We start from the raw sequence: 26,777 nt of genomic DNA, 5'->3' as shown, positions 1-26,777 counted from the left end.
TAGGACATGCATCTTGCAAACACAGGTCATTCATTTTTGGAATACTTCTTGTCTCTTCAAAGCATTGTTGTGACACTTGTCACAAAGCCAAGCAAACTCGGCTACCACTTTCTATCAGCCAGTCCAAGTCTTCTTAACCATTTCAATTAGTCCATTGTGACATTTGGGGAGGCTATAAGACACCATCTCATAGTGGAGTTCGATACTTCCTTACATTGGTCGATGATTTTAGCAAATGTACTTGGGTTTATCTACTTTGTAATAAATTATATGATGTATCTTTTCTACTTTTTTTTTGTTCAATGATCCCTCGATAGTTTGGATACACACTCAAATTTCTCCGTTCAGATAATGGGTCTGAATTCCATTCACACCCCTTGCAAGAGTTTCTTGTTGCACAAGGGTTGAATTCCAACGTAGTTGTATTGACACGCCTCAACAGAATGGGGTGAGTGCTCCATTCTATGTCCACATGCCTATATCATTTTGGGGTGTGTGCTTACAAACTGCAGTTTACATTATCAACTACTTACCGACCCCGTTGCTCTCAAACAAGTCACCCTATGAAGTCTTGTTCCAAAACCCACCTTGTTATGATCACATGAAATCTTTTGGGTGTTTGTGCTATGCGCAGGTTCACCCCAAACCTCATGATAAATTTTTCTAGTAGAGCCATTCGATGTGCCTTTGTAGGATATCCCAATGGCCAAAAGGAATACAAATTATATGACCTTGAGTCACGCCAATTGTTTACTGCATGAGATGCCATCTTTTATGAGTCTCAATTCCCTTTCAAGAAACAACAACCTGCCACCACCATCCTTGAACCACGCATTTTCTCATCTCCTAACCTCACATTTGACGACATAGTTGTTTCACCACCTCCACAAACTGAAGACCATCCCATTATCATGCAAACATTTGACCAAACACAACCCATTTCACTACCTAGTCCATCATCCATTGATCCCCAACCCATAAGCAGCAATCAGCCATATAGATGACTGGGCGAAATTTCAAAAATTTTCTTTACCCTTCTGGGAATCGTATTCCCAGTTTTAGAAAAATTGCATTTTTCAAGAATCGTTCTTACACCGAATTGGACCAGATCTAAAACCAAAAGAAAGGGAGAAGATAACCTGATACGGATTCCACATGTATAGTTCCCAAAGTGGGTGTTCACGCCCAAAGAGGGTACCAAAACCAGCCTCCACTGAAGATGGAGCAGCTTAGGGTGAAGCCGGTTCAGCAACACACTTTAACAAGAGCTGCAATCCAACAGCTTGGATCAAGCAAGGGGGATGAATACGAAATAAATCTAATGTTTTCTTGCAAAAATCAGATATCATAATATCAGTTCAAGAATGGAGGTCGAATTAGGTTTAGGGCAGCAAGAGTAGGAGAGAGAAAACTGAGAGAAGTGTATAAAAACTAGAGCAGTTCACCCTCCTTTATTTAAATACCTTAAAGAGTAACTTTCCTAATCCAATTAGGAGCTTCATAATCCAAATTTTTATTTGGATCTGGACTCTTTAAGTGGATAAGACTTATCCTCTTATCCTATTTGCTAATCCAAGCCCATATCCATTTCCAAATTCGCCAATGTCACATGACTACTTTAAACTGTCATGTGACATCTTGATTAATCTAATTAATCATGGGCCCTAGGCCCATTAAGTAAATGGTTCACGTCCCCTTTTAGTTGCTAGCTAATTTGAATATCTTTGTATGCTGTGGGACCCCAACATTGACCTCACAAAAGCCCATTTGGGTTCAGCCTAGCTTTGGTGACAAAGCTTGGCTGAATTCACTACTAAGCACAGTGAACCCCCGAGTCCATCGGTATGGGCTCTTAATGGGCCCAACATTTACACTAAATGGTCCTTGAGTCTATCCATCTTATGAAGACCCAAGGACAATGGTCTTAAGTGAGATTAGCCCATTAGGTATAATAGGCCTAAATGGTCTTACACTTAACCTTTTAGCCCTTAATGATCAAGCATTGTCCGACAAGAGAGGACCTCTCCATCGGTTGCAAGGTATAGTGTTGCACTCTCTGCTCGGATGGATCTTGGGAATTAAAACATTTTTCTTAAAACATAATATATATATTATAAATATATTTTGCAAAACAAATCTCAATCAAGTTTGAAATCGATTGCCAGCAGTTTTGGTTTCCATTAGAGAGGGTGTAGTCACGATCATTCACTTTGTCCGATAAAGGGGCTGATCCTGTCACTATAATCACCCACTGGAGTGAATTCTCAGACTTTCCCAATATACCTAGGTTTTGACACCCTCTAAGGATCTTATTGATTGGCATAACAAAGATAGTCCAATCTAGCACTCAGTGCAATACCATAATCGAGTCTAGGGGCTAGGTGTAACTTTCCAATTTTTCCCACCATCTCCAAGGTCTAGGGCATAACTAGAAAATGGTCCAGGTTTAGTGTTTCAAACAAACACACATTACATGTGCTTTGGGTTTCACCCTGGCAGCTGAGACCAACCACCCCAACCAATTTGGCAGCATATTAGTGTCAACCTTGATAGGATAAACTTCCCTAAGTCTATCCAATGGCTGAGAACATTCTAAACTAACACGAGTCTCATAAGTGTCCAGTTTAAGGGTAATTACACAGAAACATACCAAATATAATATGAATCAATTATATACTTTTATTCATTTACAATAAATGGATATGTACATCAATCTGATTGGAGCTAAGGGCATACACTGTCTAATGATGAACCTACAATTTATCTATAATTTTTGAGGACTTTAGCATGGATTTTTATGCCGGTTTTATTAATTTTTGCCTTAATTTAGCTTAATGCTAAGAATAAGTTTCAGGGGTAATTAATCCAAGAAAATGAAGGAAAAAAGCAAGAAAAGAAGGTTCAAAAAGACCAAATCCAACCCAGCCCGATTGTGGAAGCAAGAGAGAGCACTTCGGCCCAAGAAGAGCAAGTGGATTCCTTGAGAAAACCCAAGAAAATAAAGCCTAGCTAAGAGTAGAATTCGGCCCAGCAAGGAAGGCCCATTCTCAGCCCAAAAGAGCAGCTCAATGTATAGCTATCATGTGCTAAGAGAGAGCCTAAGTGCAGCCCAAATAGCAGCCCTTAGGAAGCTTTCAAGAGAGCTCTAGAAAGCTCAAGAAAGGGGTGTAATACACCCCATTCTAGAGGCTTCAAGAAGGGGCAAGAGCCCCCTTGAAAAACTATATAAGGAGGCGTCTAGGAGGGGGGAGAGGTGTTCAATTGCTTGAGAGGAATGCTCTCCCACTCTTAGATGTTCGGCCACCATGAGAGAAGAGAAGAGAAGAAGGTTAGGCGCAAGGAAGAAGAAGAAGAAGGACTGAAGGAAGTTCAATACAAGCAAGTTAGAAGAGAAGGTGAATTTCGAAATTGGGGGTTTGTGATTCAAAGATCATTTGTAATAACTCAATTGTAGTTTCATTCTCCTTTAATTTGAATTCTGTTTCTTTGTTATATTTTCTTTCTTCTTTCTCCTTCTTCCATTCTTCCTTGATGTATTTCAGCTTGTAAAATTTCAGTTCAACAATCTAATTCTTTTTTATTCATTCGAATGGTCATGAATTGTACTTGGAGTTTCTTGAATAAGGGTGTTTTTGTAGATTAATTCGGCCAACTAACCTTCAAAATTCAAATCTGAGAATTCAGATCTGAGATTGCAAGATCTGAATTGTTTGAAAGAGAATTCAAATCTGCAATTTTCAGATTGGCCGAATGGATCTAAAGCTTGGAATTCCTAGAGTGCTTGAGAGAGACTCTAGGAATTCAGATCTACTATTCAAGAACTGAATTGGATGCAAGATTAGAGATAACTTGCACAATTCAGTTGGTGATCAATTCAGTTTTGAATTGATGCCTTAGAAGTGTTTGAAGAAATGCATGCATGGGGATTAGATTTTTGTTAGAGATAGAAGAATTGTCACTCATGCATAGGATGAACATGTGCTTGAGAGAGGTTGTTCATGACCTTGGGGTTTCACCAAACTAAGGCTCAATTATGATTTATTCGAATGATCCAAATTGATAGATTGCTGAATTCTGAGATTGAAATTTACTGCTTACTCTTCTAACCTGATTTGAAGGCAATTGGACCAATGATTTAGATAGATTTTAATTTAGGATTTTTAGATTTCATTAAAGTTTTGATTTATTTGTTAATCAGATAAGAAGTACTCAATTTAGTATTGATACTTGTTTCCTAAATCCTCGTGGGAACGATACTTCACTCACTACTTTATTACTTGAACGGCTAGTGCACTTGCTAGTGTCACAATGAGCCACACATCTAACACTCCACAAACTGAAGTCCATCCCACTATCATGCAAACATTTGATCAAACACAACCCATTTCACTACCCAATCCATCATCCATTGACCTCCAATCCATAAGCAGCAATAAGCCATATGTTGCACTGCCTAATACTATTAACATTTAGCATGATACTATAGGCACACTGCCCCGGCCCAAGTGCTCAACCAGGCCCCCCACCCACCTCCAAGACTATGTCATTAACCTACTACCTTCTTTGGCACATCAGTCCACTTATATTCACAAGACCTAGCTATCTCTCCACAGATAGAATCTAAACCAATTACGGGCCCGTTTGGCGTCTTTTTGGGAAGATCTTCTAGTAGCTCTAATAGTCAAAAGACGCATTGAGCTTTTGCATGATGATCTAAGCAGCCTGAAACACGTTTGGTGGACGTGCGTCTTTCCATGTGAGAATAAAACGTAAAATATGCGAGAAGCTTCATTTGGAGTTTCCTGAAATCATCCCAAAATGGGCTTTTCACATTTTTCAGCGTTCCGTCTTTTGGTGCCTAGATCTTCTATGTGCCAAATAGAAATAAATAAAAAATTAGTCTTCTCGACTTGTAAATAGCCAAAAGACCGCATGGAAAGATGTGCCAATTGGGCCCTACATTTACTCAAGCCAATAGTGATCTCCGATGGCATCAAGCCATGGTAGATGAAGTCTCAGCCCTATAGTGCAATAATACTTGGATTCTTGTGGACTTACCTCTAGGAAAGCGACCAATTGATTCAAAATGGGTCTATAAAATCAAATACAAAGCGGATGGCTCCATGGAGAGGTTCAAAGCTTGCTTTGTAGCCAAGGGATATACCTAGGTTGAAGGATTTGATTACCATGACACTTTTGCCCCAGTAACAAAATTAATCACAGTGTGGTGTCTCTTGGCAATGGCTGCAATAAGAAATTGGGAAATTCATCAATTTGATGTTAATAATGTTTTTTTACACGGTAAACTTCACGAGGAAGTATACATGACCATTCCTCAAGGATTTGCCCATGAAGAAAAGCATAGAGTTTGCAAATTGCAAAAATCCCTCTATGTTCTTAAACAAGCCTCCCACATGTAGTTTGAAATTTTTACTCAAGCCTTTCTCCCTTTAGTTTAAAACCAAGGATCTTGGCCCCCAAAATATTGTTTGGGCTCCTTGCTTTAAATGATTCTATACGCATCACAACACTCAAGAAGATCATGATGACAAGTTTAAAATCAAAGATCTTGGCCCCCCAAAATATATTTTTGGGCCTTGAAGTCCTGTTCTGTTGAAAGCATCTTTCTCAGTCAACATAAATACATAACTGATATTCTTCTTAATACTGGGATGCAAGACTTCAAACCGTCATCAACACCCATGGAGGTCAAATGCCATTTTGATGACACTTCTAGCCCCATCTTGTCCGACCCATCACCATATCGAAGATTGGGTGGGCCGCTTAGTTTATATCACAGTCACCAGGCTCGACCTCTCATTTGCTGTAAACTGCCTCAACTTGACGTTGCCTTACATGTTGTTCGATATCTCAAAGGCACTCCATTGCATGGCATATCTCTTCTGAGCAACAACAGCCTTATTCTCAATAGATACACCGATTCTGACTGGGCTAGTTATTTTGTCATCCAACGATCAACCACTGGCTACATCACCTTACTCAGCTCGTCTCCTCTATCTTGGAAAAGCAAGAAGCAACCGATTGTTTCTTGCTCCTCGGCAGGCAATGGCCTCCGTCACAGTTGAATTAGTTTGGCTTCGACATCTCTTAACCGATCTCACCATTCAACTTTCATCACATATGCAACTACATTGTGACAGCAAGGCATCACTTCACATGCAGTAATCCGGTTTTTCATGAAAGAATGAAACACATTAAAATTGACTGTCATTTCGTTCGTGAACATGTGCAAAATTGCTCTTTACAAACTCATCACTTATCGAGCTCTTCTCAGCCAACTGATCTTCTCACAAAGGCTCTTCTCGTAGAAAAAATTCACCATTTCCTCTCCAAGTTGGGTGTTTTGATGCCTTCCAACGCTCCAAGTTGAAGGGGTGTTAGGATTAGAGTCTCAGGCCCACGTGTAGTTTAACCGCTTGACCCACTTGTAGTCCAGTCAGTTAGATGACTTGTTACACCACAACCGAGACTATCTTTGTAATTATAAATACTAGTTGAAACTCAATAAGAAAAATTCAGAAGTTCTCCGTTCTCGGCACCAACTTACATTCGGTAACAAGGCATGTAATAAATCTTGAAAAGCTTTATATAAACAATCAATAACCTCAGTAAGTGGGGGATCATGAGTAAATACAACACACTTGTCGACTATTTGCAAATTCTTATCTAAAGCAACATGAAGGGAGCATTGGTGCTAATCTCATCCTTCAGGCCTTTGATACTGCACATACGATATGTTCCCTACTATCTATGCATCTCTACCTTGAGGTGTCCCAAGGATAACACAGGGAAGCAGTGCATAACATATTACCTCCCTACTACATCTTTACTGTGGGGAATGTGTTACCAACAAGCAACTGTGGCAAAACAAATATCATGCAAAAGTTTCTTAGTTGGGCGGTGCTCATAGGGTGTTCATGGATTTGGCCGTAAGTTGCTCTAGAGGGTTGTGTTGCAACTGAAGCTCTAACATTCACAGAAAATCTAACCGTGGGCAGGTTTTGCTAACAAGTTTAGCCAAACCATTATAGCTCGGAACAAAATATAATATACACATATCTCCGTTTAAATGATCAAGAATATGTTCTGTTGGCCCACTCAATTTGGTGGGATTGGGATTCTTAGTATTGAACATGGTGAAGGGATGAGAGATCCATCCCATGGACGCCCAAAGATTGCGGAATAAGGGGCGAATTTCAAAAATTTTTCTCTCCCTTCAACTGGGAATCACATTCCCTATTTAGAAAATTATATTTTCAATGATCAATCTTCAACTTTAAACTGAACCAGATCTGAACCAAAAGGAATAGGAGAGAATTATACCTGATACGGAGAAGTAATATCTCCCAACGAAGGTGTTCACACCCAAGGAAGGATCCAAAGACTGCTCCCACTGAAGATGGCGCAGTGCAGGATGGAGCAGAATCAGCAGTGTTCTTCCCCAAGAACTCTGTCCTTCGCAAGAATCAGTAGAATGGTACGTGAGCACAGCTTCCTCTTCAATCCTTTCTCAAAGAACTGATGTCAAGATCCAATCTTGACTTCTCCCACAACTGGAGATCGAACTGGAAAAAACAGGGCGACAAAAACAGGGAGGCGGCAAGAGAGTATTCGCAGGGTGTAGAATTCTCTCTTCTTGATTTCAGCACTAAAGAGGATCTGATGTATCTCTTCTCAAGGCTGCCGCCCCCTCCTTCCTTTTGTTAACTTAAATGATCAGCTCCTAATCCTATTAGGAGGTGCTTATCCAAATCATATTTGGATCAGCCTTCTCTTCTAGTGATAAGGATAAACCCTTATCTTATCTGCAGATTAGATAAGCTTTCTCCTAATTCCATTAGGAGGTTTCTAGATCTGAATCACATTCAGATCTGGACTGTCTGAGTGGATAGGATTAAGACCCTATCCTATCTGCTAATCCATCTCAGAATTCGCCCCTTTAATTAACTAAATAAATAGCCCAGTTCGAAATGGGCTTTAGGCCCATTAAGTTTATGTGCTCACTCAACCTTCCTAACTGCTGCCCAGTTGGGCTTCCTTGTATGGCGTGGGACCCAAGCATTGATCTACACATCAGCCACATGGGTTCGGCCCAGCCTTTGTTACAAGGCCTGGTCGAATACACTGTTAAAGACAGTGCACCCCCTGAAACCCATCGAATGGGCTCTATGGGCCCAACACTTACCCTAAGTGGTCCCTGGGCCAAGCCACCTTGTAACACCCAAGGACTGTGGGCAGATGTAAGATTAGCCCATCAGGTATTATCCTCAATGGTCTTACACTTAACCTCTCAACCCTTAATGATCATACACTGCCCGACAAGAGAGGACCTCTCCCTCGGCTGCAAGGAACAGTGTTGCACTCTCCACTTATATGGATCCCGGGAATTAAAACCTTTTTGCAAACATTTTAGAAACCACAATATATATACTTCTATATCTCATATAAAATATACTTTGCAAAACAAATCTCAACGGTTGAAATCGGCTGTCGGCTATCTTGGTTTCCAACAGTGAGAGTGCATCCCCGATCATTACCTTTGTCCGACAAAGGGGCTGATCCTGTCACTATGATCACCCACTCAGATGAATTCTCGGATTGTCCCAACATACCCAGGTTTTGACCCCCGCTAAGGATCTCACTGATTGATACATCAAAGATAGCCCGATCCGACACCCAGTGCAGTATCATAATCGAGTCTAGGGGTCGGGTGTAACTTTCCAGTTTTGCCCATCAATCTCCAAGGTCCAGGGCAATACTAGAAATCTGGTCCAGTTCAAAGATTCAATTGATCCCACATTGTATGTGCCTAGGGTCTCACCCCGTTAGCTGAGACAAGCCACCCCAACCGACTTGGTGGCACCACAGTGTCAGCCTTGTCAGGATAGGTCTCCCCAAACCGACCCACTGGCTGTGAACATTCTAAACTAACACGAGTCTCAATAAGTGTCCGGTTTAAGGGTATTACACAGAAACATACCAAGGGAACATGAATCAAATATGCACTTTTATTCATTTACAATAAACTCATAAAGTACATCAATTTTGATTGAAGCTAAGGGCATACAAAACTGTCTAACACGTGGCAGTTATAGAATGTGGTGTATTAAATGAATCTCTATTATACTCAATGAATTGACGCCAAGGAAACAAAATATCTAGATATCAGCAAGAATTACTCAAATAAAAAAAAAACACCTTAACATCATCTATGAATCCCAATTGAAGAAGATGGAACTTTTCAGTTGTAAATAGTAATAGGGTTTTCTCTTATCTGGACCCACGCATCTGAAAGATAAAATTTCAGTCGAAGAATGAAAATAGAATCTAGTGCATTGGAACTTGATCTGGTAAGGGTTCGCTTGCCCCGATAGAGAATGGAAACCGCATGAAGATGGGTACGGGTCCTTTGTGCTGTTAAATCCCATAATCTTGGGACATTGTCGACATGTTTGACTGAGCTTCTAGTAACATGAAGTGGAATTGTTCTTTGCCTGCGATTAGGGGAGTCAATTGGACTGGATTTGGTCCAATCCAATCCAGTCCAATGTAAGTCTATTACAAATGGATCAGGTCCAATCCAATTCATAAATATTTTGGACCAGTCCAATTCAATGCTTGGACTGTCCAATCTCTTTAAATTCGTTTTGATTTAGAAGGGTTTCAACCAAAATCTGATTCATTAACACCTATATTCTTATCTTATATCTATGGACCAGATATTGGCTTAATCCAACCTAATCCAATATAAATTTATTATGGATGGACCGGGTCCATTCCAATCTAATAAATATTTTGGTCTAGATTGGTCCAATCCAATATGTCTTATTGGTCCATCCAATCCGTCTAAATTGATTTTGAACTGAATGGGGTCCAATCCAAAATTGGTCCATTGACACCCTTGTGACTCTCGTTCAATGCCAATGATGATCTCGTCCTAGGGTGCGATTTTGTTCAATGTTGATGGGTTCTAATTTGAGCCTAATTGATTACCCTGATCCAATCAGTAAACAAGTTGCGGCACTTAACACAAACCGCTTTTCTTTGCTTAAGATGCCCACCACTCTCAATAGAGAGGAAAGGATGATCTGAGACAGGATTAAATAGTGAGTCGGCAATGACAAGTTTTCCCCAAAACTGCAATTGAAGAATTCTAGAGCAAACAAACAGAGGATGGAGAACTCCATAGATGCTAGTGGCTGATATGAAAATCAATGAAAACAATTCATTGTACTTTTGCCGCCTCCATAGATGGAACATAAGTGGTTGGTCAAGCTTCCGAAGGTCCGAAGAGAATGACAAGGAAGAGAAGAGATGAGGGTGAATAATGGTTGTAGAGGACAATAGGAGAAAAGTAGAGGAGTGTATGAGAGACATTTCCTATTAGAAAAGGGGAGAGTTGTTCCCTTCTTTAAAAAGAGGCCCCAAGGCTGTAAGGAAAATGATCTAAATGAAGATATTTCCTATTAAAAAATGGGATCTTTATCTTTATATCGACTATTAAGGGAACACCATTAGGATTTCACATGTCCAGTGAGATTTTTCAAAGACAGTTTCCTTTCTCTTAAGGATTCTTGTGTGGTGCGTGTAAGCTACATCCCTTTACGATTTTTCCTATATGGTCACATGTTAAGAACAAGATTTGAATATGACTGGCGTGCTTGGGCATTTGTTCAATCGCCTTCGAGATGCCTTATCATAACTCACTGTGCTCAGAAGGAATGCTAATCTCCCATTTGCAGATATCACCGGTCTCGAGGTCTATCCGCCATTCTTTACAACATGAATTATCATTTCGTATTCATCACAAAGTGCTATTAATGTATTGAGTTTGTCTTTGATTGACAATGTTATTTTATATTCATTGCAAGTCTTAGGCAACGCTCATTGTTCATTGCAGGTTCCATGAGGTGTTCTTTGCTCATCGCAGGCCTTAAATGGCTATCAATGCTCACTGGAGATGTATGAGCTTTCCATCATTTTAATAGTGTTTTTTACCATTGCAAGAGTATCCTGATCGGGATTCCTCCATATGGTTTTTCCTTTGACGTTTTCATCGTAATCCCAATGATGGTAAACTACAAGTATTTACACCATGCATGTAAGATACTAAAATATTATCAAATAATTTCCAGGCATTGGACCTAAGGCTTGTTTGTCCTGGGCACAAACTGCATTCTGTGCTGACTTGATATTGGTCCCGGCCAAGCTGGGTTTGACAGAAATGCGACCGCCCAAGCCGGAAAATTTAGAGGTTAGGCCAGGCTGGATGGGTATGGTGAGTTTCTAACAAAACTCTTATTTATTTATTTATTTTTTGATTTGATAATTTTTCAATAGAAGTACCACATTATTTATTAGCATTGAAGGGATATCCTTCCAAGAATTATCCTGCATGTAAAGTTCGCCGCTTATGACAATTAGCCTATTCTCCTTGTTTTCCTTCTTTACTTTTTATGCAACCAAATTAAAGGGAGAATTTATGAACCACTTTCCAACTGAAAACTGTGCAACTTTTCTGTGGTATTACCAGAAAACAAGCACAAATATCTATAAATGTATGTTTTTGTATTAGAATTACAAGCCTGTTACAACACAAAAATTGGGGCGGAGGTAAAAAGATGAGAACACCGTATTCTAGGGAGGCCCATTGGATCTCCAATCGGAAGTTGTTTGCATTAGGATACTATTCCATCTGTGAGACTCACTTGATGATGGCAGGTTTGTTTGAATGTACTTTGGATCTGGTCACTCTCTTTTGCTTGCTGGTTAGTGCATACATCTTCACGGCAAATAACTCTTCAGGAAATCCCTTTTGATCCTGAAAAACAAAATTAATATTAAAAGAAGCAAAGACAACAAAATTACAAAACAGAGGTTCAGATGGCAAAACTACTGCAGAAACAGCAGCTAGAGTTTTCTAAGGGAAAAGTTGTGGGTCATAGAATGTGGTTCATTGGGGGTAGGGGTGTCAATGGACCGGTTTTGGGTTGGACCCCATCCAAATCAAAATCAATATGGACGGATTGGATGGACTAACAAGGCATACTGAATTGGACCACTTCAGACTTGATGGTCCAAAGTATTTATTGGATTGGATTGGACTTGGTCCACCTGTGATGGATTTATATTGGAATTTGGATTGGGTCGGATAGAACCATTATTCGGTCCATTGATAGAAAATAAGAATACAGGTGTCAATGGACCAGGTTAGGGTTGGAACCAATCTAAATTAAAACCAATCCGAACAGATTGGATGGTCCAGACATTGAATTGGACTGGTCCAAAATTGTCCAGATTGGATTGGATTGGACCTAGTCCATCTGTAATGGACTCATATTGGACTGGATTGTCCAATTGACACCCCTAATTGGAGGAAGGAGTATCTTAATTTTACTAAATGGGTATTGAAGAAATAGTTGGTTAGTCATGAGTGTGGGGTTCCATACCCACACTCAGGCTCTAGTGTGTGTGGTTTCGTACCCACACCTAGTTGTTTCTAATTTCTTTTATTAGTAGTTTCTAATTTCTTTTTAGTAGTTCTAATTTCTATTAAGTTGGGCCAGCTGGCCTTATTGTTTCTAATTTTTGTTTATTTCCTATTCTTGTAAAGATCCTAAAAGCTATAAATAAAGGAGTGTATGGAGGAGCAGATCATTCACCACTGAACCCCTTCTTTCTTCTCTCTCTCTCTCTCTCTCTCTCTTTTCTTCTCTTCAAACATGTAATACATTAAACAATTCTTCTTCTTTCAAGTTGGTATCGGAGCCTTAGATCTAAGGTTTCTCATGTGGATTTAATTCAGCCAATCACATGAGAATTGTTTAGGACTGAAAGCTCAGAAAGATCCTTATTTCGGCTGATTCTTGGAGGTTGCAAGAAGGCTTTAGCAACTGTCCTAAGATTGAAGAGAGCTTCTTGTAATTAGGAAGAATCAAGTAGGAATTGAGTGATCAAGATTGGAGGTGCCAATCAGTTTTTTTTTCTTGGCTCTTTGATCAAGATTTAGGATGCTAACAGTAATCGATTGATCAAGTTTGAAGTCTGAAATATAGCAATCATTTTTCTTGGCTTTTTTCCTCATAAAGTACATTTTCCTGAGATTGATACTCAAAAGGACTTTGTTATTCATTCAAAGAGGTACAGATAGAAAATCTCAGGACTGATATCAATCCCAGGAAAGTAGTTGACTGTTATCTAACTGCAAAATCATTGTCCTAGGTCGGCTGTTATCAGCCTTGAAATACAGTTTTTTCTTGTCACAGTAGTTTAAAGCCTCTTCTTAACTTAGAATAGAGTACAAGAACCAAGGGGAAGGTGTTTTTGGGACTGGTGGTTCAGGTAACATGACTGAAAACACCTTTCAGCTTACAACTGTTAAGTTTGATGGATCAAACTACTTGGAATGAGCCTGATCAGCCACGATGGCTATTGGGGGTAGAGGAAAATTGAACTTCTTGTTAGGGGATGTGAAGGAACCCTCCAAGGAGGACCCTACTTATGCTAAGTGGGTCCAAGAAAATTTTTTGGTGATGACATGGCTGTGCAACTCTATGCAGCCACACATCAACCAAAACTATTTGTGCGCCAAAACAGCTAAAGAAATATGGGATGTGATGAAGGAAACTTACTCTCAGCCTCTTAATGTTGCTAGGGCTTATGAGCTAAAATGTGAGGTTAAAAATCTAAGGCAAGGGGAGAAGCAGGTCTCTATTTACTTTTCAACCTTAAAATCCCTGTGGTATGAAATTGACCATCTTGAAACAATTGAGTGGGAGATCAGAAAGATGCACAAACATATAAAAAGCAGGTTGAAACTAGCAGAGTTTTTGAGTTCCTAGCTAGTCTGAACTCTGAATATGACATTGTGAGACAACAGTTGTTGACAAGAGATAGCATGACTTTATCACAAGCCTATTCCCTAGTGCATAGTGAAGAAACTAGGAGAAAGGTTATGTTGCAGCAACAACCCTCCAAATCAGCCTTGGTAGCAGTTAGCACTTAGTATGTGAACACTGCAAGAAACCTAAACATACTAAGGACACCTGTTGGAAGTTGCACCCTCATCTAATTCCAGCAAAGCTCAAAAATAATAAAGGGAATGCTAATATGGCTGTCAACACTAATTATCAAATATATGTATATATATATGGCTGTCAACACTGATAGTACAACTTCATCAGGCACAAGAGGCACTCCTCTAGATACCCTAGCTGCAGTCCGAGCTGCTCTGACTCAGTAAGAAAATGAATTTAATAATTCAACTCAGCCTACATCAGCTCAACAGCCTACTTCAGCCCTTGCTTATACAGGTACAATAGCTATTGCTTGTCATGCTTCTGTCCCAGGTAATACTAGACCTTTCTGGGTAATAGATTTAGGTGCTTCAGATCATATGACTAGCATATCTACTCTATTTAGCACCTATTGTTTATCCTCTGGGAGAGAGAAAATTTTTATTGTTGATGGCTCTCTAATACCAATTTCTGGCAAGGGAAACATCAGATTATCAGATACCATCACCCTATCCTCAGCTTTGCATGTTCCCAAGTTTAGTGCTAACTTACTTTTAGTTAGTAGTATTACTAAAAATCAAAACTATTTGACAACTTTTTTCCCTGATCAGTGTATTTTTCAGGATCTGGAAACGAAGAAGGTGATTGGGATTGGTCGTGAGATGAATGAAATCTATCTGTTGGAACATTCACAAGGGGAGCAGAGTGAAGCAGGGAAATTGTTTGTTTCTTAGTCTTGTAGTAAGAATATACTTTGGTACAACCGCTTAGGTCATTTATCTTTTGGGTCTTTAAAGAGTTTTTCCAAACTTTAAAGAGTCTGGGTTAAAATCTGAGTGTTGTGAACTTGCAAAACATAGTAGATCATCTTATCCTTTAAGTAATAAAAAAAGCAACCTTCCTTTTGACATTGTGCATACCGATGTTTGGGGGCCCTACCATACTCCCACCATGGGGGGCTACAAATATTTCTTATTATTTGTTGATGACTATACTCGTTTTTCATAGGTCTACCTTATGCACTCTCAAGATGAGGTCCCCCTCTGACCCAAGCTTTTCATCAGATGATCCTAACTCAATTTGAAATCAAGATCAAGATTCTTAAATCTGATAATTCCAATGAATACTTTGCAAAACCTTTGGCATCCTATCTCCTTTATCATGGGATCATTCATTAGAGCACCTGTCATCGCACACCTCAGCAAAACAGGGTTGCTGAGAGAAAAAACAAACATATTTTAGAGGTAGATAGAAGCATCATGCTCAAATCCAATGTTCCCATACGCTTCTAGGGAGATGCAATCCGTACAGCCATATACCTCATTAACAGGGTTCCTTCATGGGTCCTAAACATACAAACCCCGTTCAGTCTTCTATATTCAGATAAGGACCTATTCACTATTCCCCTCAAAACTTTTGGGTGTACTTGCTTTGTTCAAATCCTTGGACCTCATCTTTCCAGGTGATCCCAAAGCCACTAAGTGTATTTTCCTTGGGTATGCACAAAATCAAAAGAGATATTGCTATTATGAGCCAATTTCAGGGAAGCGCTTTGTGTCCATGGATGTCACCTTCTTTGAGGATATGCCCTACTATTATAAGGCTTCTCCTCAGGGGGAGAATAATGAAGAAGGGATTTCAGTTTTTGATCCAAGAGTTCCTTTACCTGTCCCGGTTACTGAGGGGAAGAGTTGCGAAGAAGATTATCAAAAATGCATGGAGTTGGGGGTATATTACAGAAAGTGGTGGAGGCAGGTTGATTCTCATACTCAACAGCAATTCAGGCCAGTCCCAACATCTTTTACAACTCCAAATCCATACACTACTGCTCCCACTGTTGATCCCATTGTTACAAAGGTTCAGCCTTCACCAACAGATGACCTTGATCTTCCAATTGCTATTCGCAAAGGGAAGTGCCATTGCACCTCATTCACTGCCCATTGCATCTCCAAGTTCCTTTCCTATAATTGTCTCTCAGAATCCTACAGCTCTTACTTGGCATCTATTTCTTCTATTCCTATACCCAGAAAAGTGCAAGAAGCTCTTTTGATAGTTGTCAAGGCTACGTCTAGGCCGGTGCCTAGGCTTTCCTTGCCTAATCACCAAGCAGCTTTGTACTATGTATTGTAAAATACTTTTTTATTCTTTATTTTTTAACATTATAATTTTAAAATAGGCACAATTAAACTAAAATATTCATTTTGTGTGTTATATACTAATTTGTTTTTATTATTTTCTTATTTGATAGAATGTAATCAATACAAACATTGCTAAATGCTGTATTGAATCCTTAGACTTTAAAACGTGAACCAATATGTAAGGAAGAACTTAAAATCTTGTCTAATCAACATATTTTCTATACTTTAACATGAACTCTATACTTTTCTTATGAATAATTATTAAGGAAATATGGCTATGGTACCTAGGGACCTACCCTAGGATCTATGTTTTCTATATAACAAAATCCGTCGCCTAGGAGACTAGGCGACAAGGTGCCCCCTAACTAGGGGTGGATTCGAGCCGAGCCGACCTGAATAGTACCAGGCTCGAGCTTGGCTCAAAGACTATTCTACAAGGCTCAAGCTCGAGCTTGGCTTGAGTCAAGAGTTTATAAGCTAGAGCTCGGCTCAGTTCGACCTATATTTTATAAAAATATTTAGAAAAAATATTTTATAAAAATAAAAATTATATATAAATTTTTTTATTATATATTTAAAAAATTAAGAACTATAATAATTAATAATTATAATATTTTTATTATATATTATATATTAAATATCAAATATATATAATATATATTCCAACCGACTCGCGAGCCTTAGCCAAGCTCTAGTAGGCTCGAGCTCGAGCTAAGTTGAATCCGAGCCGAGCTGAGCTCGAGCAGCTCGTGAAAAACTCGGCTCGTTGCCACCCTTAGCCCTAACGCCCAGCCTCGCCTTGGCACCTTGAAAACTATGGGATGCTCTTGTTAAGAACACATAGGAACTAATTAACTAGTCTGAAGGGAAGAAACCTGTTGGATACAAATGAGTGTTTACTGTGAAATAAAATGCTGATGGTACTATAAAGAGGTATAAGGCCACATTGGTTGCAAAGGGATTCACACACACTTATGGCATAGACTATATAAAAACCTTTGCACTTATTGCAAAAATGAACACTATCAAAGTTCTTTTATCCATTGCTGCAAACTTCTCATGGCCACTATTTCAATTGGATGTTAAGAATGCCTTCCTCACTAGAGACTTGCAAGAGGAAGTATACATGGAGTTACCCCCTAGTTTTTATAGTAGAGAAGCAGGAAAGAAAGTTTGCCTTTTGAAAAAGGTCTTGTACAGGCTGAAACAATCCCCGAGAGCTTGGTTTGATAGGTTTAGACTAGCTTTGGACAAATTCAGATACATACAGGCTCAATCAGATCACACCCTCTTCTTTAAGAAGACAGGTCATTCCCTGACTCTACTTGCAGTCTATGCAAATGACATTGTGATAACAAGAAGTGACACTAGTGAAATTGAAACCCTTAAACAACACCTTCATAAAGAATTTGAAGTAAAAGACCTAGGAAAGTTACACTATTTCCTAGGAATTAAGGTAGCTCGATCTAAGCATGGCATTTTCATCTCCCAAAGGAGGTATGTTCTAGACTTATTGGAAGAAACTGACAAATTAGGAGTGAAACGCCGATACTCCCATTGAGCCTAACCATAAGATAAGTGTAGAAAGTGGAGAACTCCTTGAGGACAGGGCTATGTACCAAAGGCTGGTTGAGAAACTTCTTTATCTCTGTCTAACCCGACCAGATATTTCTTATGCTGTCAGTGTTATCAATCAATACATGCATTCTCCTAGGACCACCCATCTCCTTGCAGTAGAAAGGATCCTTGCCTACTTAAAGAGATGTCGAGGGAGAGGTATACTCTACAAGAATAATGGTCATATGAAAATAGAAGTTTATACAGATGCGAATTGGGCTGGATGTGTTGATGATAGGAAGTCCACCTCTGGATATTGTGCAATTGTGGGGGGAAATCCCGTTTCCTAGAGAAGCAAGAAACAAAATGTTATTGCTCGCTCCAATGCAGAAGCGAAATACAGATCCATGGCCAATGGTGTTGCAGAAGTGTTATTGTTGAGATCCTTACTTAATGAGTTGGAGGTTGGTTACGTGATAATCAAGTTGCAATTAGTATTGCCCACAACCCAATACAACATGACAAGACTAAGCATATCGAGGTTGACTGACATTTTATCCAAGAGCGAATTGCATCTCAAGAAGTATGCCTTCCTTACATTGCCTCAGACATGCAGTTAGTTGATCTCTTCACCAAAGCAGTCACAAAAGGCAAATTGGAGACAGATCTACGCAAGTTGGGCATGACAAATATCTCCTCCCAACTTGAGGGGGAGTGAAGAAATAGTTGGCTAGCCATGAGTGTGGGGTTCCATATCCACACTCAGGCTCTAGTGTGTGTGGTTTCATGCCCACACCTAGTTGTTTCTAATTTCTTTTATTAGTAGTTTCTAATTTCTTTTTAGTAATTCTAATTTCTTTAGTTTCTAATTTCTGTTATTAGAAGTTTCTAATTTCTATTAAGTTGGGCCAGCTGGCCTTATTGTTTCTAATTTTTGTATATTTCCTATTCTTGTAAGGATCCTAAAAGCTACAAATAAAGGAGTGTATGGGGCAGCAGATCATTCACCACTGAACCCCTTCTTTCTTTTCTCCTCTCTCTCTCTCTCTCTCTCTCTCTCTCTCTTCAAACCTGTAATACAATAAACAGTTCTTCTTCTTCTTTCAAGTGGTATATAAGAAAGGCCAGGCTAATTGAATAACACATCATTTTCAACATCTAAAGGTCATTACCCAATACTAATCCCAGCCATCTGGGGTCTTGGGAGAGGTGGATTGGATATGGACCTATAACCTTTGGCATTTCTAGGATCTATGCTATGATATTTTTAAAAGCTTCAAGGCTAAGTAAGAAATTGATTCTCCTTAGATCACATAGACTTTGCACCGTTCCATCATTCTCTTGCCTTTTCGTTAGGATTTACTTGTCAATAAATGGATAAAAGAATAGAGAACATAGACCACGGTTCAATGGCCCATTGAAATATTAACCTTTGATTTGTAGAGATGCAGACCACATTGGTTGAAAAGTTCCTTGAAGTATAAGTCAGATCTCGTAATGCTTTTGTCATCCTTGTCCAACACAAATCCTGCAAAAGTGTGTTCATTAGTCAAAATAATTATGGGTTTTCAACAGCTCAGAAGATGATTTCCTTTTTTCTGGTTTTCTTTTTAATGTTTTACAGAATGTTTCAGTTCAGAAAACCCCAAAACTGGGTTAAAATAGCTATATCTAGTAGAATTTTTGTTAATTTCCTTCTCTTATTTTAGTTTTTCATTCATAACTCCAACAGGAAAGATGAGCTAAAATTTATTATATTTTAATGGTTGAAAATAACAGCAATACATCCAAAACATCTTCTATATTATGTCTAGTTCCCCTTTAATGGGTGGGTGGGGATGGGGAAGCTATAGGGATAAATGTCCAAAATAAAATCAGCAGTGAGACTGAGACATTAGCTTTCACATTACTTTGAATATGTTTAAAAAATTCCCATAAAATTTGTTTTATTTATTTACTTTTATTGTTCCATCTATAAGAGCATAGACTTATGAAAGTCCACAGTAAAGCACAAATAATGCAGAAGTCACATTTTTGTTAATATAAAGCATGAAAAATTCAGCTATCCTGTGCGAAAGCCAGCAACTTCCCGTATATCAGATGTGTGGGCGTAGGAAAGGATACTTGTATGACCCATATGACCCTTTTACAACTAATAGGGCTGACGTGGTGTGACCAGCTCACCAATTCTCCTAGTTGTGCACACGCTCATTGTGATTTGTAAAAGGAACAAAGAAAAGAAAAAATCAGTAAACTAAAATATAAAATAGAAACCCTACCCAATCTAGAAGGTTCCATATCATATCAGTTATGTTGTCAGGGGTATTTTTGTGAATGTTTCAGGTGCAAGGGGGTTTGCCATTATATTCCTTTCTTTCAAGGATCACTCTGTAATAATTTACTTTTATAAATATAACAGGGTTAAGTGGGTGCTACTATTAACCCATTCAACTTCTCTGATTCTCTCTCAATTTTGTTCGTTGTCTTCTCCTCTTTCTCTCTCACTTCACTTCCATCCTAGATTATTCTGTCTGATTACATGGTATTAGAGCAATATTCTGTGATAAAAAATCTAGTTCATTTTCTTCCTTCTTGATGCATCAGGTTGATCATGAAGAGGACACATTCAGACAGCTCCTTTGATCTAATCGCCACATCCAAGCTTCTTCTTTTCCTTCCTTGGTGTAGGACCAAGTATTTTTTTTTCCTATTTCCAGGTTGATCCTCAAGTGACCTAAGCATGTAAGAGGACTACACAAGTTATATAAGGAAAGTTCTTTCCTGTTTTTTTTGGTCTGGACTATGTTTGGAGATTGGTTGAAGGCTGTTTATGCTCAAGGTTATTGAACTTGACCAGAAGGTGTTTATTATTAGAATTTTTTTTCAAGTGATCAGCTTTATGTTTCTTGTTTTGCCAAGTGAAAACCAAAGGGTTGTTTGCATGTCAACCAGTGATAGTGGTTGTTGCAGCTTGGACTGTTATAATTGTGTGATTATAACAGCCCATCCTAGTCCAGTTTTCATGCTGTTACCTTGGACTGTTATAATCGTGTGATTGTGTGTGCCCAGAAAAGTTTGTTTGTTGACCTTTTTGGGAGTTTGGATTATCTAATAGTTGTGTTTCAGCAATGTCCTCAGAGAGTTGTCATTTCAAACTCTTCTGGTGAGCTTGTTAGTTCCAGTGGTGGGATGCACAATGTTGGTTTTCCTGTATCCATTGTTCTTCTTGATGGACTAAATTACTTGGAATGATCCAAGGGTGTGAAGATGTTTCTTGAAGCCAAAGGTTAGTTGGGATACCCCACTAGCAAGACTAAGAAGCCTATTAGTGGAGTATGAGAAGTGGGAACAAGAAAACTACCTTATCAAGTCATGGCTTACATCTTCAATTTAACCTGCTCTTAGAAAGAAATTTATGTGGACTGAAACAACAAAGGAAAATTAGGACCAAGTAAAGTTCACATTCTCTGAACAAAGACACTATGCTTGGATCTATTAACTCCTAGTAGAATCAGTTGCATTGAATCAAGGGGAGAAGTCTCTTCCAGCCTATTATTCAGCTCTTTCTGTGTGGAAGGAGTTGGATCACTACAAGCCTTGGGTGATAAGGAGCATGCAAGCCTTGAGGAAGTGTTTGCTTTGGTGCAGTCTGAGCAAGTTAGGAGGGATGCTATGCATCCTCCTGACGAGTAGGTAAGCTTTATTATTATCTAAGAGTGCCAGCAAGAAGGGTGAGGTACAAAAGAAGCGAAGAGGTGACAAATACAAATATTGGTGTACTCATTGTAACAGGAACACAAAGGAGTTTTGCTGGGATTTAGTTGAAAATCCTCAGAAGTTTCAAATGAAGCAGAATGAAGGACCTAACACAACTAATATCACTTCTTCCAACACTAGCCAGGATAGTCAGCAGCCTAGTCAAGGCATAACACCTACAGTTCAGCCTGTGGTCTTTGTACCTAAGGAAGTTCTTATAAGTACCATGCATGATTAGTTTGAGCAATTTGGGTTGTTCTTAGATAGTTGGAGGAAACTTCTATTACTCCATCTGCCTCATATGCAGAAAATTCAGGTAACCAAGCCAATGTCATGTTTCCTTAGTTCCTTCTCAGTCTTCTTAGGTCATTGATTCAAGTGACACAAACCATATGACTGGTAAGTCTTTCTTTTTCTCTTCCTATCATGTTTTGTTCGGAAAAGACAGTTAAACTTTTTGATGGCTCTTGTTATTTTATTGCTGGACAAGAAGTTGTCTCCGTTCCTATTGGCCTAAGCTTGTTTGATGTTTACCACATTCCAAAGATGCCACTTAATCTCCTATCTATTAGCTGCATTACTAAGGTGGTGTTTGATAAATCTGAAATTTCAGATTTGAAAAGCTAAAAAGATGATCTGAAATCTGAAAAGAAGCATATGTGCTTTTCTACTTTTTAGAGGCTTTGAATCCATAAGTTTGTTTGTGTTGGATCAACCCTTTACCATCTGAAATTTACTGATTTTGCTATTTTACCCCTAGAACATACTATTTGGAAATGTTGAGTTCAATTTACATTATCTCATAAAAAATAATTTTCAACCTCAAAATAATATTGAAACAATACAAATAAAAAATAATTAATTAATAATTAATATTTAAAATTTACAAGTTAATAAAAATAATTAATAATTAATAAATAACATAAGTAAAATTATTAAAAAATATTAAAATAATTAATAATAATAATTATTATTATTATTATTATTATTACTCACCAAACCACCACTGCTGCAAGTTGCAGCGGCGGTGGCAGGAAGACAGGGGGAGAGAGAGAGAGAGAGAGAGAGAGAGAGAGAGAGAGAGAGCGAGAGAGAACTGTCGCTACAACTACCACTGCAAGTTGCAGTGGTGGTGGCGAGAAGATAGGAGAGAGAGAGAGAGAGAGAGAGAACCGCAGCTGCTTGTTCAGGTCACAAAGAGGGTTCAAAGAGAGCTTGACGGAGGTGGAGCTTGTTCAAGTCGCAGAGAGGGTTCGAATGACCTAATTTTCAAGTTATATGAGGGACAAACCATGTCATTAAAATTTCTTTAAGGATACTAATGTCTTTTACTTGCCAATTAAGAAAACAATTAAGAGGCTCATATCCTTCTATTAATAAAATATCCGAATTTTCTTTTCATACTGCACTCTGATGTGTGAGACCCTTATTCTATTGTGACTGAAGGTGGATATTGGTATTTTATTAGTTCCATTGATGATTACTCACACTAGACATGGATATATATCTGCTGCAATCTCATGATGAAGTTCCTGAAATCGTAAAGAACTTTCATCATATGGTGTATACTCAATTCCATGTCGATACTTAAGCTATCCGCTCAAATAATGCAAGAGAGTACTTTACTAAGGATGTCAATACCTATCTTCTAGATAATGGTATACTATGTCAAGGCCCTTTTCCTAAAACACTACAACAAAATGATGTTGCTGAGAGAGAACAAGCATTTATTGAAAGTTATTTGTGGTTTGCTTCTCAAGATGAATGTTACAAAGCAGTTGCGGGCTGATGTAGTTCTCACTACAACTGAAATGATTAATTGTATACCATTGAGACTGTTGCTCTCTTAGGCCCCACATTAGCTGCTTTTCCCTTCATCTCCTTCCTTTTCCATTCCTCCCTGTGTGTTTGGCTGTCAATGTTTTGTGTAGAATCTTTCTCCCTCATATAGTAAGTTGGACCCTCATGTCATTCCATGTGTGTATTTTGGCTCCCTTTCAGTCATAAGGGGTATAAGTGTTTTGACCCTGTGTCACACAAAGTTTACATCTCTATTGATGTTTTGTTTTTTGAGTCACGTCCTTTCTTTACTGTCTCACCTCAGGGGAGAGTTGTGGTGAGGTGAGACATTCTTTCTCTTCTCAGTCCTAGCCTCAACTGTCTCAGCAATAATCTCTGCCACCTTTGCTGCTTTGTCACACTTTCTCTCATCATACTTGGCAGCATAAAAAAGGTCCTTTGTCATAGCAACCATTGAATATGGGTGTAGAACCAGCAGTAAGTGCAGCCATTGCCATTAAACTCTCGTGAGGCAGATCCTTGAGCCAATCATCCTTCAGGTACCTCTGAACCTTCTTGTGATATTGACCTTCCCATTGCTCTTCATGTAAAACAGTGGACTCATAGAAGTATATAAACCTGGCTGACCTGACATAAATTTGAGCCAGATGGAACTGGTTCAAACTAGTTATTCACTTAATTGAAACTTATTTGCAATCAAGTACTAGATTTTTTTGGAATAATAACTAAAGGGAAAAATAGGCAAAGACTATATAGGAAGATTTTGGAAAGTGAGAGGTCCAAAACATTATAAATAGTGCCCCATACCCATTTGGGGGCCATTATTAGGAAGGACCTTTATCAAACCCATTAATGGCACATCCATCAAACCCATTAACAACATATACATCGAAGTTAGATGAGGGAATATGATTTATCAAGTAGCATGCAATAAGATCAACACTTTGAAAGGACATAGGAACCAATATTTGGATAAGAGGAGTTCTAGTAACTTCCAAATGGTGTCTAATTTTCCTCTCAGTAATTCCATACTAACACAAAGTTTGGTGTTGTATACTGTGCTCGGTAAAGAAGTTAGAAAAAAGGAAGGTGATAGATATTCTTTTGCATTATGAGACTTAAGTGCACATAAGTAGAACCAAATTGAGTCTATTTTCATGAAAAATGATTTAAAGGTGGGGCACAAAGAAGTTTTACCAAGTGAAGATCTGATGCGGAATTATAGATGTGGCTATAACTTATAAATGCAGATCTTGAGGTCTTGTGTAAGCAAGGGCCAAATTATAGGTTAAACAGGCCCAAATTGACTTCTAAAAGCTGGCTGAGAAGACTTGACAAATGTGCCTTTAGACATTTCTTTTCTACCTTTTAGGTTTCCTTCATCATCATGCCTTGTCCCAATTATATGGAGTTGGCTACAATAATCATTTTTTGCCATTCTGTTCTGTTTAGTGCACTTTGGATTTCCTCCATTAAAGAAAACTCTGAGTAGATGAAGAGCAATTATTATGTTCATTTCATGAAAGTTGTAAAGAAATTACTAATGTGAAGCTTGGCTAAAGCAGAATGGGGAGGACAGACTTATGCACTTCTAAGTGTTATAGCTCAAAAGTGTTCTCAAGATAGAAGCTTAAATTAATAGTTTTTGCAACGAAGGAGTCATGATATTTTTTCTTTAACACCCAAACATTTAAAGCATGCCCTGAAATTAACATTTACTACAACCAATGGTTTTAAATGCAAGTCTCTACAAGCTGTTTCCCTTATTTTGAGATCAACTGGCTTTACTGGAGATATAAAAACAACTTTGTTTGCTAAGTCTTACCAGATTTTGCAACATTCTCCTTCACGACAAAGAATCCATCAGGTTTGAGGCCAGCCTGCAACATTCTCAGAAAATGGACTGCTGATTAAAATATTGAATCCATATACAATATTTGCTTTCATGCAAGTAGATAGACTATTTAAAGAGTGGAAGGCATCCTAAATTACAACCATTCTGTGGAGAATGAAATGAGAAGTAGGGACTGCACAGAAATAAAATAAATACGAAATTGAACTTAAAAAAAAAAAAAGAAAAGGAGTCATACAATGGCACTATAGTACTTCTTTTATCTATCCAGCAACAACCAAACTTTGGTAGACTAAAATTAAATATTTTCCATTTTCTATCATGCAACTGTCAAACCCTTTTGTTACACTAATCAATAGAACTCTCTAGAAGAAAACTTTAGCTTAGGCTTTGAATTAATCAGACAGTTCCAGCAACACAACAGACTAGGACAGTCAACACTAAAATTCTATCTATACCTCAGGTCAGAGCCATTAAATAGTTGGCCAACTTTGTTAACCACATATGGCAAAGACACAGCTGGATATGCTATCAGATACAAAATTTACACTAAAATTTTAGGTATCCAACACAATATAGCAACCTTGAACAGGTCCAGGTATCATAATACACAACTATTCAGAATATGCAAGACAGAACAACATCCTGGACAGAGTTCTGACCAGTGTAATCCTCCTTTACATTGTTATTCATCTTACTGGTGCATCTTCTATTAAACACAATGGAATTTAATAACTAGTTCCCTGACAGCAAATATTCTAGCATCAGTTCAAAAAGAAGGCAACTATAAAAGTAAAAATCCAAGGAGAATATATAGCCATCAAGAACAGTAAGCATATACCCATGCATAGAACAATGAACACCAACATGTGGCATTCAATGATAACTTCTTACACTTTCTGTTAGCCTGTGTGCCTTATACAGGTGGTACTACTGCAAGAAAGTAAATGCTAGTTTTTAAGCAATTTACCATCGCTCGCTTAAAGAATGATACGAAGTCATCATCTGAAAGCTGCCCAATACACCACTGGACCCAAATAACATCGTATCTTCCTGCTTCTGGCGTGAATTCCTACGATATCATGGAATAAGAAACTATCAAGACATACCAATCATGTGTAACTGAAAAATTACTTGAGTACTTGGTCCTCGGTCATGCACTTGGTACATGCAGGACTAGAGAGTTTCATTCAATGGGCTCCACCAAGGATATACTCAGGGTCAAAAATTGAATGATTATGCCAAGGAATGGGTTAGCAGGGCTGAGATGTATGTGGGTGATGAAAATCAAGGATAGGAAGTTTTTAAATTGTTATTCTATAACTCAGCTTGTTTCTTGCTTTTTCTTATTGTTTTTTATTAGGGTGTGCCACCAAGGGCAAGTATGCAATTTCTGCCTTTTCTTTTTAATCTCATTATTATAAATAGAGAGCTAGGGTGCTGCCAGCCTAAGTTTTGGCTCCCAAACAGCCTTTCTTCTCCTTCTCTTCTCTCCTTTCTAGAAGAAAATATAGTACTATATACTTTGTGTCGGCGAATTAAGAAACATAGGATTTGTGGCAAATTAAGAAAGATATGATTTGACTGATTAAGAGATTTCAATAAATTTAGGAAAGATTAGATTTGAAAAAATTTAGG

At 38.5% G+C, this 26,777-nt stretch overlaps 1 protein-coding gene across 2 annotated transcripts in view; it reads right to left on the bottom strand.

Moving 5' to 3' along the window:
- Positions 1-11,512: 11,512 nt before the first annotated feature.
- The window catches only part of LOC148846140 (alpha amino-terminal protein methyltransferase), a 43,756-nt gene continuing 28,491 nt past the window's right edge, over positions 11,513-26,777 (bottom strand). Inside the window, exons 5-8 of one of the 2 annotated variants that reach the window (XM_088953781.1) lie at positions 26,110-26,211; positions 25,113-25,167; positions 19,162-19,259; positions 11,513-11,842 (exon numbers count right to left, since the gene is read on the bottom strand). In XM_088953781.1, the coding sequence (XP_088809907.1) occupies positions 11,726-11,842; positions 19,162-19,259; positions 25,113-25,167; positions 26,110-26,211 (372 nt within the window). In that variant the 3' untranslated portion in view covers positions 11,513-11,725. The remainder of the gene's footprint in view (positions 11,843-19,161; positions 19,260-25,112; positions 25,168-26,109; positions 26,212-26,777) is intronic. The other variant, XM_088953782.1, reaches the window with a different exon arrangement.

The sequence above is a fragment of the Nelumbo lutea genome, chromosome 7, assembly GCF_056320005.1.
Source record: "Nelumbo lutea isolate HS-2025 chromosome 7, American lotus-T2T, whole genome shotgun sequence".
Classification (NCBI taxonomy): Eukaryota; Viridiplantae; Streptophyta; class Magnoliopsida; order Proteales; family Nelumbonaceae; genus Nelumbo; species Nelumbo lutea.
Note: the sequence above shows the minus strand (reverse complement) of the source record. Positions and strands in the feature narration are given on the sequence as shown.